Raw genomic sequence first — 13515 nt, forward strand, 5'->3', positions numbered from 1 at the left:
TGGAATCCACTGGGAGAAACTAATCTGTCTCTGTGCCAACCTTTATTCACACAGACTCGGCTCGTCCCTCACCTTGATAAATGCTGAATTTGTTTTACAGTTTTTTTCGGCCAGACCCATTCGACAAAATTCATTATCCCAGCAAATTCATCATCCTTCAACAGCTCCACTTCTCCGGCTTGCCAAGAATAGCACCCACTGTCTCTGCAATCCTGGCAGCCCACTCCCAGTTTTCTTCGTGCATGGCCACTGTTTCCTGACCTGGTGATTCAGACCAGCAGTCCGTTTCAGGGGTTTTCTTGGCCTGCACCCGTCGACTAACGTGCCAACCTCTGGGTGGCTAAGCCGGATCCCGGCATAGTCGATAAATGCTGTAATGGTTCATGCATGTTCCTCGTCATAGGAATGTCCTGAAGCACATGGATGCCCAGCAACATGCCAGAGCCGTCTTTTCAATGAAATAGTAGTTTTCTTGCTGACCCTGAACATTGAATGCAAACGCAAGGGGCGGCTCTACGCCGCTCATTTTCCAACGGAATAAAGACTGCAACTATCCCATGCTTGCATTAATCTGCCATACGAAAGATTTCGTTGCAGGCATCGAATCTGTGCAAGGCGTGTGCATTTACCATTTCAGATCTAAGTGATTTGACCAAAGCCTTCATTTTTGCACTCAAGACAGGCCTTGTCCCTTGCTTAAGTGCCTCCTTCAGGACAGCTGTTTTACCAAAACTGTTCTCCATCAACTCCGAGTAATAATCAGCCCCAGGAACAACCTCAGCTGGTCCTTATTGGTTGGTACCTCTACTTTCAACATAGCGCTGACCAGCTTTGGTGGTGTCAAAACACAACTCATCCAACTGCTCTTCACTTACAGCACATACTAAAAGATCGTCCTGGTAACAGACGCCTGCCACCCCATGAATGTTTTCCATTACCCGTTGGAAGACCAGAGGGTGTCGCTGTCAAATCAAAATGCATGCAGAGATAGCCGTTCGCCTCCAGTGGAGTAACGACTGATGCCAGGGGAGCACGTCCACATGGAGAGTGACATGTTGGGGGGCTGATGAGCGGTTGAGGGTGGTAAACCACTTTACATTTCCTAGTGAGGGGTGTAGTTACTTGGACGCTGGAATGAGATGCCCAACCACCCAAATCTCCTTATTCAATTCCCCACAAATTGGCTCACACGCGTGTCCATTGGGACGTTGAGTGGCTATGGTGTTAAGCGCGCGCTACATGGAATAGGTGCATTTAACCCTCCCTTGCATAATGGGTCATGCTCATCCCTGCACTTTTCATGTACACCAAAGGCACGTTCGTTACCTTGTGCACCAGTGACACAAACTCAGTTTCAATTTAATCTTGCAGCAAAACCCCTTTAGGTTGCCCATGCTATTTATAAACACCAGGGTTCGAAATTGCGAGGAGCTGGGAGCTATTTAGCTCCTGGTTATAGGCAAAGGCAGCCTGGTTAATTTGAAATCAACAGCTACCAGGAGCTACTTTTGACTCCTTGGGCAGGTGGTGCCATACACACCTAGCTATGGGATATTAACTGTATATGTTTGGGGGATGTATATAAAAGGACGATAAAGAACACACTTAAGGGACTTTTGGAGCATATTGGATCAAATGAAATGGACGAAATGTTGCATCTTGCACAAAGTTAGATTTGCTGTGCACTATGTACTAGCTCCTGGTCCTCCAGAGGTAGCTCCTGCCTAACTGGTTATGCCGGACAGTCAGGAGCCGCTTTTTGCTCCTGATCATCCATGAAGAAGACCAGCATCACTTCAGATCTGCGAAAGCTTCACTCGCATTTCCACCCACGTGTCTTATTGCATCACTTTGTCGGGTGTCATTCCATTCCCAATCTCCCCGGTTGACTCCTGCCTAGCAGGCACTTTCACTTCTTAGTCGTATATATCATCTAAAAAATGTGCCCGTCTTTTTAACAGAGACTTCCATCTTTGTACCCCATTAATCTCCCTGTATGCTTTGGGACAGTGTCACTGTCTTGTAGTATATGCTCCTCTTTGGCCCACAAGAAATTGGATTTCTGCTCTGATAAATGTATATGGTGACCCAAGATTGGTACGTTCCCCCTTTCCCCTCCCACCAACTATTGTCAGCCCACTCCTAACATAATGCTACTTCATCATTATACTGTGCAAGGCTTTATGAATGGCACAAAGGAGGTTCTGGGGCACTCTGACCACTACACACACATTTCACTCACTCCCTATCACGACATCCGCCGCCAAGGTCTCCACCCTTGTTTTGAACTATAATGTATCCCTCCCAGCACCTTGCAATACATATCATATGATTGTAGCTCAAAGATGTGCAATGTCCGTTCTCTTTGAATATTGAGGACTGGTTACTTTTAGGGTTGGTGGTCGAAGGTCACCTGGTGCCACGAAATTCAAGGGTCCTGGAGCTCAGTCAGTTATACAGGCTATAACTTGTAGTCGCCTGGGAATGGGCCAATCATTCTTTGGCCAGTGTGAGACTATGATCGCGGCCTGCCAGGGCACATTCTTTTCGGGTAGAAAGAACATCTTTGCAACACTGTTAGAACAATGAATGAGCTTTATGGCGATTGGGGGTGTGGGTTGTCCTCATGGGAGCTCGGGCCTGGCTGGAGGTTTCCCTCGTATCGCAATTAGGGCTTAGTTCATGAAATGCCATATTGGCCGCGCAGGCCTCGTCTCCCAACTATGGTTACTAACATCTACACAAAATGGCAGTCTTGCTTGCGCCCTGTGCTACCCTACATGGGTGGATTATATTGGGGTGGGGTCCTACAACCGTCCCCCCTCGCCATCAAAGTGCTTCAAATGCAGCTCGCCTTACTCTAAAGCACTTGCGGGGGTGGAACTGTCACATCAATTTGTGCTTAACTGGGCAAAGCAGTTGGGCAAACCCTGGGCATAAGAAGTGATCTCTGGTATATTTGTGCAAAGTCAAACAAGACCTCACCAAGGCATAAACTGAGTGGATCATAATGGTCGATGCAATTTCTCAGGTTTGCCAATTTATTTCGCATTGTTTTGGCGTGGTTGGTTACTTCAAAGGCAGCTTTATAGCCTTCTCCATTCACATGTCCTCTCCCTATACCCTTCATTCAGTCCAGCGCACTCAAAGGGGGCTGGTGAAGCACAAGTCAGTAATGGCCCACCCATTCCTTCAGTCCAGCGCGCTGAAAGGAGGCTGGTGAAGCGCAAGTCAGTAATGTCCCACCGCTTCCTTCAGTCACAGCGCACTCAAAGGGGGCTGGTGAAGCACAAGTCAGTAATGGCCCACCCATTCCTTCAGTCACAGCGCGCTGAAAGGGGTCTGGTGGAGCGCAAGTCAGTAATGGCCCACGCCTTCCTTCAGTCACAGCGCGCTGAACGGGGGCAGGTGAAGCGCAAGTCAGTAATGGACCACCCCTTCCTTCAGTCAGAGCACTCAAAAGGGGGATGGTGAAGCACAATTCAGTAATGACCCACCCCTTCCTTCAGTCACAGCGCACTCAAAGGGGGCTGGTGAAGCACAAGTCAGTAATGGCCCGGCCCTTCCTTCAGTCACAGCGCACTCAAAGGGGGCTGGTGAGCGCAAGTCAGTAATGGCCCACGCCTTCCTTCAGTCACAGCGCGCTGAACGGGGGCAGGTGAAGCGCAAGCCAGTAATGGCCCACGCCTTCCTTCAGTCACAGCGCGCTGAACGGGGGCAGGTGAAGCGCAAGTCAGTAATGGACCACCCCTTCCTTCAGTCACAGAGCACTCAAAAGGGGGATGGTGAAGCACAATTCAGTAATGGCCCACCCCTCCCTTCCTTCAGTCGCAGCACGCTCAAAGGGGGCTGGTGAAGCATAATTCAGTAATCACCCACCCCTTCCTTCAGTCCCAGCACGCTCAAAGGAGGCTGGTGAAGCACAAGTTGATAATGGCCCAACCCTACCGTTCCGGTCCTTCTGTTTAAGAGTATCCTTCAAATGAAAATAAAGAAAGTGAAACCAAAGTACTGCGTTCATCTTCATGCCTGGCCCTGTAAAAATGGATGCCATATACTTACGTTTTAAACTAGTCACCTCTTCTAGTAATGGAATAGTCATCTGAGTTCAATTACTGTTTGCATGCAATGTAATGCTCTTTTATTTCCAGGTTTGCACTGACTACGGTCTTCCAAAGGGCCTTCCACATAATATTATAATTCTACCCCCACAGCGCTTCGAAGCCATACCAAGGGCAGTAAGCGCTGTACAAATACCAACTAAAATAAAATGTTACTGCCATACATTAGTGGTAAATTGGCATACAATGTGGTACATTGGGCATATAATGTGGTTCATCAGCCATTTGAAGGCATTCCTGGCATATGTTGGCTAAACATACAGGGATGTACATAGGTCAATGAAGATGCCCCTGGCATAAGAGACCAACAAATGAAAAAAACCAAGCTGAGTTTGTGGGTATTATGAAGGAGCCTTGCTTGGGTGCCCATTTGGAACCAAAAAAATACGTTGTTCTCTGCCCAAAATGATGAGCTGGCTTTGCTATTGCAAAATCATGTAAACCAGGCTCCCCTCTTGTCTCCGTGTATACCAGGCCCAGTACATGCTTACCTGTAGCAATGCTCGGCACACATTTTTTGTGTGCCCTGTGCCTCATACTATTGTCGTACACTCCTGCATCTCTGATCCTGTGGCTACAGACTCAGCGCTATACCCATGTAACCTATGCCCGACATTGTATTTTATGAACGTTCTGTTCACCTGGTGCCAGGCACTCTGCCCTCTACTCCTTGCCCTGTATTCAGGAAACATTCCTCCATGCCCTACCATGTAGCATATACACTGTCCTGTTCCCCCATGCCAGGGCTGCACCCAAGAACTCCCCCGTTCCCCTGCACTCAGACAGGTTTCATTCCATGTGCCTCCACACACTGCCCATGACACCTATACCCTGTACCTCCACTCCCCCCCCTTATGCTGTATCTATGTCATGACGCCTCTGCCCCCATGCCAGGTCCTGTACCTCCACACTCTCCCCCTTATGCTGTATCTATATCACGAAGCATATGCCCCCATGCCAGGTCCTGTACCTCCCCCTTATGCTGTATCTATGTCATGACACCTCTGCCCCCATGCCAGGTCCCGTACCTCCACACTCTCCCCCTTATGCTGTATCTATGTCATGACGCCTCTGCCCCCATGCCAGGTCCTGTACCTCCACACTCTCCCCCTTATGCTGTCTCTATATCACGAAGCATATGCCCCCATGCCAGGTCCTGTACCTCCCCCTTATGCTGTATCTATGTCATGAAGCCTATGCCCCCATGCCAGGTCCTGTACCTCCACACTCTCCCCCTTATGCTGTATCTATATCACGAAGCATATGCCCCCATGCCAGGTCCTGTACCTCCCCCTTATGCTGTATCTATGTCATGACACCTCTGCCCCCATGCCAGGTCCCGTACCTCCACACTCTCCCCCTTATGCTGTATCTATGTCATGACACCTCTGCCCCCATGCCAGGTCCCGTACCTCCACACTCTCCCCCTTATGCTGTATCTATGTCATGACGCCTCTGCCCCCATGCCAGGTCCTGTACCTCCACACTCTCCCCCTTATGCTGTCTCTATATCACGAAGCATATGCCCCCATGCCAGGTCCTGTACCTCCCCCTTATGCTGTATCTATGTCATGAAGCCTATGCCCCCATGCCAGGTCCTGTACCTCCACACTCTCCCCCTTATGCTGTATCTATGTCATGAAGCCTATGCCCTCATGCCAGGTCCTGTACCTCCACACTCTCCCCCTTATGCTGTATCTATATCACGAAGCATATGCCCCCATGCCAGGTCCTGTACCTCCCCCTTATGCTGTATCTATGTCATGAAGCCTATGCCCCCATGCCAGGTCCTGTACCTCCACACCCTCCCCCTTATGCTGTATCTATATCACGAAGCATATGCCCCCATGCCAGGTCCTGTACCTCCCCCTTATGCTGTATCTATGTCATGAAGCCTATGCCCCCATGCCAGGTCCTGTACCTCCACACTCTCCCCTTATGCTGTATCTATGTCATGAAGCCTATGCCCCCATGCCAGGTTCTGTACCTCCCCCTTATGCTGTATCTATGTCATGAAGCCTATGCCCCCTTGCCAGGTCCTATACCTCCACAATCTCCCCCTTATGCTGTATCTATGTCATGAAGCCTATGCCCCCATGCCAGGTCCTGTACCTCCACACTCTCCCCTTATGCTGTATCTATGTCATGAAGCCTATACCCGCATGCCAGGTCCTGTACCTCTGCACTCTCCCCCTTATGCTGTATCTATGTCATGAAGCCTATACCCCCATGCGAGGTCCTGTACATCCGCACTCTCCCCCTTATGCTGTATCTATATCACAAAGCATATGCCCCCATGCCAGGTCCTGTACCTCCCCCTTATGCTGTAATATGTCATGAAGCCTATGCCCTCATGCCAGGTCCTCTACCTCCACACTATCCCCCTTATGCTGTATCTATGTCATGAAGCCTATGCCCCCATGCCAGGTCCTGTACCTCCACACTCTCCCCCTTATGCTGTATCTATGTCATGAAGCCTATACCCGCATGCCAGGTCCTGTACCTCTGCACTCTCCCCCTTATGCTGTATCTGTCATGAAGCCTATGCCCCCATGCCAGGTCCTGTACCTCCGCACTCTCCCCCTTATGCTGTATCTATATCACGAAGCATATGCCCCCATGCCAGGTCCTGTACCTCCCCCTTATGCTGTAATATGTCATGAAGCCTATGCCCCCATGCCAGGTCATGTACCTCCACACTCTCCCTCTTATGCTGTATCTATGTCATGAAGCCTATGCCCCCATGCCAGGTCCTGTACCTCCACTCTCTCCCCCTTATGCTTTATCTATGTCATGAAGCCTATGCCCCCATGCCAGGTTCTGTACCTCCCCCTTATGCTGTATCTATGTCATGAAGCCTATGCCCCCATGCCAGGTCCTGTACCTCCACACTCTCCCCCTTATGCTGTATCTGTCATGAAGCCTATGCCCCCATGCCAGGTCCTGTACCTCCGCACTCTCCCCCTTATGCTGTATCTATATCACGAAGCATATGCCCCCATGCCAGGTCCTGTACCTCCCCCTTATGCTGTATCTATGTCATGAAGCCTATGCCCCCATGCCAGGTCCTGTACCTCCACACTCTCCCCCTTATGCTGTATCTGTCATGAAGCCTATGCCCCCATGCCAGGTCCTGTACCTCCGCACTCTCCCCCTTATGCTGTATCTATATCACGAAGCATATGCCCCCATGCCAGGTCCTGTACCTCCCCCTTATGCTGTATCTATGTCATGAAGCCTATGCCCCCATGCCAGGTTCTGTACCTCCCCCTTATGCTGTATCTATGTCATGAAGCCTATGCCCCCATGCCAGGTCCTGTACCTCCACACTCTCCCCCTTATGCTGTATCTATGTCATGAAGCCTATACCCGCATGCCAGGTCCTGTACCTCTGCACTCTCCCCCTTATGCTGTATCTATGTCACGAAGCATATGCCCCCATGCCAGGTCCTGTACCTCCCCCTTATGCTGTAATATGTCATGAAGCCTATGCCCCCATGCCAGGTCCTGTACCTCCACACTCTCCCCCTTATGCTGTATCTATGTCATGAAGCCTATGCCCCCATGCCAGGTCCTGTACCTCCACACTATCCCCCTTATGCTGTATCTATGTCATGAAGCCTATACCCGCATGCCAGATCCTGTACCTCTGCACTCTCCCCCTTATGCTGTATCTGTCATGAAGCCTATGTCCCCATGCCAGGTCCTGTACCTCCACACTCTCCCCCTTATGCTGTATCAATGTCATGAAGCCTATACCCGCATGCCAGGTCCTGTACCTCTGCACTCTCCCCCTTATGCTGTATCTATGTCATGAAGCCTATGCCCCCATGCCAGGTCCTGTACCTCCACACTCTCCCCCTTATGCTGTATCTATGTCATGAAGCCTATGCCCCCATGCCAGGTCCTGTACCTCCACACTCTCCCCCTTATGCTGTATCTATGTCATGAAGCCTATGCCCCCATGCCAGGTCCTGTACCTCCACACTCTCCCCCTTATGCTGCATCTATGTCATGAAGCCTATACCCGCATACCAGGTCCTGTACCTCTGCACTCTCCCCCTTATGCTGTATCTATGTAATGAAGCCTATGCCCCCATGCCAGCACCTGTACCTCCACACTCTCCCCCTTATGCTGTATCTATGTCATGAAGCCTATACCCGCATGCCAGGTCCTGTACCTCTGCACTCTTCCCCCTTATGCTGTATCTATGTCATGAAGCCTATGCCCCCATGCCAGGTCCTGTACCTCCACACTCTCCCCATTATGCCGTATCTATGTCATGAAGCCTATACCCGCATGCCAGGTCCTGTACCTCTGCACTCTCCCCCTTATGCTGTATCTATGTCATGAAGCCTATACCCGCATGCCAGGTCCTGTACCTCCACACTCTTTCCCCTTATGCTATATCTATGTCATGACACCTATGCCCCCATGCCAAGCCCTGTACCTCCACACTCGGTCATGTATGCTGTAGCTATGTCATGAAGCCTGTACCCCCATGCCAGGTTCTGTACCTCCACACTCTTCCCCCCTTATGCTGTATCTATGTCATGACACCTATGCCAAGTCGTGTTCCTCTACCCCCTTTCATGTATGTACCCACCTATGCCAAGAAGCCTATGCACTGCCCTGTTCTCCATGCCAGGTCCTGTTCCTCTACACCCTGCCATGTATCTACCGACCTATGCCAAAAAGCCTATGCACTGCCCTGTTCTCCATGCCAGGTCCTGTGCCTCTACACCCTGTCAAGTATGTACCCACCCATGCCAAGAAACCTATGCACTGCCCTGTTCTCCATGCCAGGTCCTGTGCTTCTACACCATCATGTATGTACACACCTATGCCAAGCAGCCTATGCACTGCCCTGTTCTCCATGCCAGGTCCTGTTCCTCTACGCCCTGTCATGTATGTACCCACCTATGCCAAGAAGCCTATGCACTGCCCTGTTCTCCATGCCAGGTCCTGTGCCTCTACACCCTGTCAAGTATGTACCCACCTATGCCAAGAAGCCTATGCACTGTCCTGTTCTCCATGCCAGGTGCTGTGCTTATACACCATCATGTATGTACACACCTATGCCAAGATGCCTACGCACTGCCCTGTTCTCCATGCCAGGTCCTGTGCCTCTATAGCCTGTCATGTATGTACCTACCTATGCCAAGAAGCCCATGCACTGCCCTGTTCTCCATGCCAGATCCCTTGCCTCTACGCCCTGTCATGTGTGTACACAACTATGCCAAGAAGCCTATGTACTGCCGTCCATGCCAGGTCCTGTTCCTCTACGCCCTGTCATGTATGTACCCACCTATGCCAAGAAGCCTATGCATTGCCCTGTTCTCCATGCCAGGTCATGTGCCTCTACACCCTGTCATGTATGTACCCACCTATGCCAAGAGGCCTATAAACTGCCCTGTTCTCCATGCCAGGTCATGTGCCACTACACCCCGTCATGTATGTACACACCTATGCCAAGAGGCCTATGCACTGCCCTGTTCTCCATGCCTGGTACTGTGCCTCTACAACCCGTCATGTATTTACCCACTTATGCCAAGAAGCCTATGCACTTCCCTGTTCTCCATGCCTGGTACTGTGCCTCTACACCCTGTCATGTATGTACCCACCTATGACAAGAAGCCTATGCACTGCCCTGTTCTCCATGCCTGGTATTGTGCCTCTACACCCTGTCATGTATGTACCTACCTATGCCAATAAGCCTATGTAGTACTGTGCCTCTCCACCCTGTCATGCATGTACCCACCTATGCCAAGAGGCCTATGCACTGCCCTGTTCTCCATGCCAGGTCCTGTGCCTCTATACCCTGTCATGTATGTACCCACCTAGGCCAAGAAGCCTATGCACTGCCCTGTTCTCCATGCCAGGTCCTGTGCCTCTACACCCTGTCATGTATGTACCCACCTATGCCAAGAAGCCTATGCACTGCCCTGTTCTCCATGCCAGATCCTGTGCCTCTACGCCCTGTCATGTATGTACCCACCTATGCCAAGAAGCCTATGTACTGCCCTCCATGCCAGGTCCTGTTCCTCTACGCCCTGTCATGTATGTACCCACCTATGCCAAGAAGCCTATGCACTGCCCTGTTCTCCATGCCAGGTCATGTGCCTCTACACCCTGTCATGTATGTACCCACCTATGCCAAGAAGCCCATCAACTGCCCTGTTCTCCATGCCAGGTCCTGTGCCTCTACACCCTGTCATGTATGTACCCACCTATGCCAAGAGGCCTATGCACTGCCCTGTTCTCCATGCCTGGTACTGTGCCTCTACACCCCGTCATGTATTTACCCACTTATGCCAAGAAGCCTATGCACTGCCCTGTTCTCCATGCATGGTACTGTGCCTCTACACCCTGTCATGTATGTACCTACCTATGCCAAGAAGCCTATGTAGTACTGTGCCTCTCCACCCTGTCAAGTATGTACCCACCTATGCCAAGAGGCCTATGCACTGCCCTATTCTCCATGCCTGGTACTGTGCCTCTCCACCCTGTCATGTATGTACCCACCTATGCCAAGAAGCCTATGCGCTGCCCTGTTCTCCATGCCAGGTCCTGTGCCTCTACACCATGTCATGTATGTACCCACCTATGCCAAGAAGCCTATGCGCTGCCCTCTTCTCCATGCCAGGTCCTGTGCCTTTACACCCTGTCATGTATGTACCCACCTATGCCAAGAAGCCTATGCGCTGCCCTCTTCTCCATGCCAGGTCCTGTGCCTTTACACCCTGTCATGTATGTACCCACCTATGCCAAGAAGCCTATGCGCTGCCCTCTTCTCCATGCCAGGTCCTGTGCCTCTACACCCTGTCATGTATGCACCCACCTATGCCAAGACGCCTATGCGCTGCCCTGTTCTCCATGCCAGGTCCGGTGCCTCTACACCCTGTCATGTATGCACCCACCTATGCCAAGACGCCTACGCGCTGCCCTGTTCTCCATGCCAGGTCCGGTGCCTCTACACCCTGTCATGTATGTACCCACCTATGCCAAGAAGCCTACGCGCTGCCCTGTTCTCCATGCCAGGTCCTGTGCCTCTACACCATGTCATATATGTACCCACCTATGCCAAGAAGCCTACGCGCTGCCCTGTTCTCCATGCCAGGTCCTGTGCCTCTACACCATGTCATGTATGTACCCACCTATGCCAAGAAGCCTACGCGCTGCCCTGTTCTCCATGCCAGGTCCTGTGCCTCTACACCCTGTCATGTATGTACCCACCTATGCCAAGAATCCTACGCGCTGCCCTGTTCTCCATGCCAGGTCCTGTGCCTCTACAACCTGTCATGTATGTACCCACCTATGCCAAGAATCCTATGTGCTCCCCTGTTCTCCATGCCAGGTCCTGTGCCTCTACACGCTGTCATGTATGTACCCACCTATGCCAAGAATCCTATGCGCTGCCCTGTTCTCCATGCCAGGTCCAGTGCCTCTACACGCTGTCATGTATGTACCCACCTATGTCAAGAAGCCTATGCGCTGCCCTGTTCTCCATGCCAGGTCCTGTGCCTCTACACCCTGTCATGTATGTACCCACCTATGCCAAGAATCCTATGCGCTGCCCTGTTCTCCATGCCAGGTCATGTGCCACTACACCCTGTCATGTATGTACCCACCTATGTCAAGAAGCCTATGCGCTGCCCTGTTCTCCATGCCAGGTCCTGTGCCTCTAGACCCAGTCATGTATGTACCCACCTATGCCAGGAAGCCTATGCACTGCCCTGTTCTCCATGCCAGGTCCTGTGCCTCTAGACCCAGTCATGTATGTACCCACCTATGCCAGGAAGCCTATGCACTGCCCTGTTCTCCATGCCAGGTCCTGTGCCACTACACCCTGTCATGTATGTACCCACCTATGCCAAGAAGCCTATGCGCTGCCCTGTTCTCCATGCCAGGTCCTGTGCCTCTAGACCCAGTCATGTATGTACCCACCTATGCCAGGAAGCCTATGCACTGCCCTGTTCTCCATGCCAGGTCCTGTGCCTCTAGACCCAGTCATGTATGTACCCACCTATGCCAGGAAGCCTATGCACTGCCCTCTTCTCCATGCCAGGTCCTGTGCCTCTAGACCCAGTCATGTATGTACCCACCTATGCCAGGAAGCCTATGCACTGCCCTGTTCTCCATGCCAGGTCCTGTGCCACTACACCCTGTCATGTATGTACCCACCTATGCCAAGAAGCCTATGCGCTGCCCTGTTCTCCATGCCAGGTCCTGTGCCTCTAGACCCAGTCATGTATGTACCCACCTATGCCAGGAAGCCTATGCACTGCCCTGTTCTCCATGCCAGGTCCTGTGCCTCTAGACCCAGTCATGTATGTACCCACCTATGCCAGGAAGCCTATGCACTGCCCTCTTCTCCATGCCAGGTCCTGTGCCTCTACACCCTGTCATGTATGTACCCACCTATGTCAAGAAGCCTATGCGCTGCCCTGTTCTCCATGCCAGGTCCTGTGCCTCTAGACCCAGTCATGTATGTACCCACCTATGCCAGGAAGCCTATGCACTGCCCTGTTCTCCATGCCAGGTCCTGTGCCACTACACCCTGTCATGTATGTACCCACCTATGCCAAGAAGCCTATGCACTGCCCTGTTCTCCAAGCCTCCTTACACTGTGCCTATATAATGACGCTGTCCCCTTACCCTGCACCCATGCAATAAGCCTGGACCCGCATGCCCTGGTGCCCCCTGATGAGCCCCAGAGTGGCACTTACCTCCCCGAACTGCAGCGCAGACACAATCATGAGCACCAGCCCTGCGAAGCCGAGGTAGAGGCCGTGCCGGTGCGACAGGCAGGTGTAGGTCTGCCTCTGAAGCAGCTTGAGCAGCGCGCTCAGCACCATGGCCGGACATCACCGGAGCAGCACCGGCACTCACCACCACCTGGACACTGCACCGAGGTGTGGGACAGGCGGCGCCATTTTACTGCAGGAACTAAGCAGCACTGAGCGTCCCGTGAGCTGCTGGCCTTGCCTCACCCAGCATGGCGGCCACTGCGACGCGGTGCCCTCGCGCGACGTGCTCTAGCGTCCCGAAGGTCTCCATATGTTATCAATGGGAACGCGCCTGACAGCGCTGTCACCGCTGTATGGACAACGGCGGCTGCGGCCAGTGACACCGAAGAGGGACTAATGACAGCGCTCTCACCGCTGTATGTACATCGGTAGCTGTGCAGAGTGACACCGAAGAAGGACTGAAATAGCTTCAGGGGTTGAACGCGACTTCTGCTCCGCCATCTTTAAAATATTATCTTTCAGTACATTGTAGCGTACCTTTCAAGAATTCAACGCCAACGTACACATATTTAATTTTAAATTACAGTATCTTTCATATATTTCAATTAACAATACATTTAGCGATATTCAGGATAGAAAGCTA

General features: G+C 51.8%; 1 protein-coding gene across 2 annotated transcripts in view; it reads right to left on the reverse strand.

Moving 5' to 3' along the window:
- Positions 1–13254, reverse strand: part of GNPTAB (N-acetylglucosamine-1-phosphate transferase subunits alpha and beta) — a 625912-nt gene extending 612658 nt beyond the window's left edge. The window contains exon 1 of one of the 2 annotated variants that reach the window (XM_069629897.1): positions 12852–13254. In XM_069629897.1, the coding sequence (XP_069485998.1) occupies positions 12852–12980 (129 nt within the window). In that variant the 5' untranslated portion in view covers positions 12981–13254. The remainder of the gene's footprint in view (positions 1–12851) is intronic. The other variant, XM_069629896.1, reaches the window with a different exon arrangement.
- Positions 13255–13515: the final 261 nt, after the last annotated feature.

Source organism: Ambystoma mexicanum, chromosome 12 (assembly GCF_040938575.1).
Source record: "Ambystoma mexicanum isolate Mex_15411 chromosome 12, UKY_AmexF1_1, whole genome shotgun sequence".
NCBI lineage: Eukaryota > Metazoa > Chordata > Amphibia > Caudata > Ambystomatidae > Ambystoma > Ambystoma mexicanum.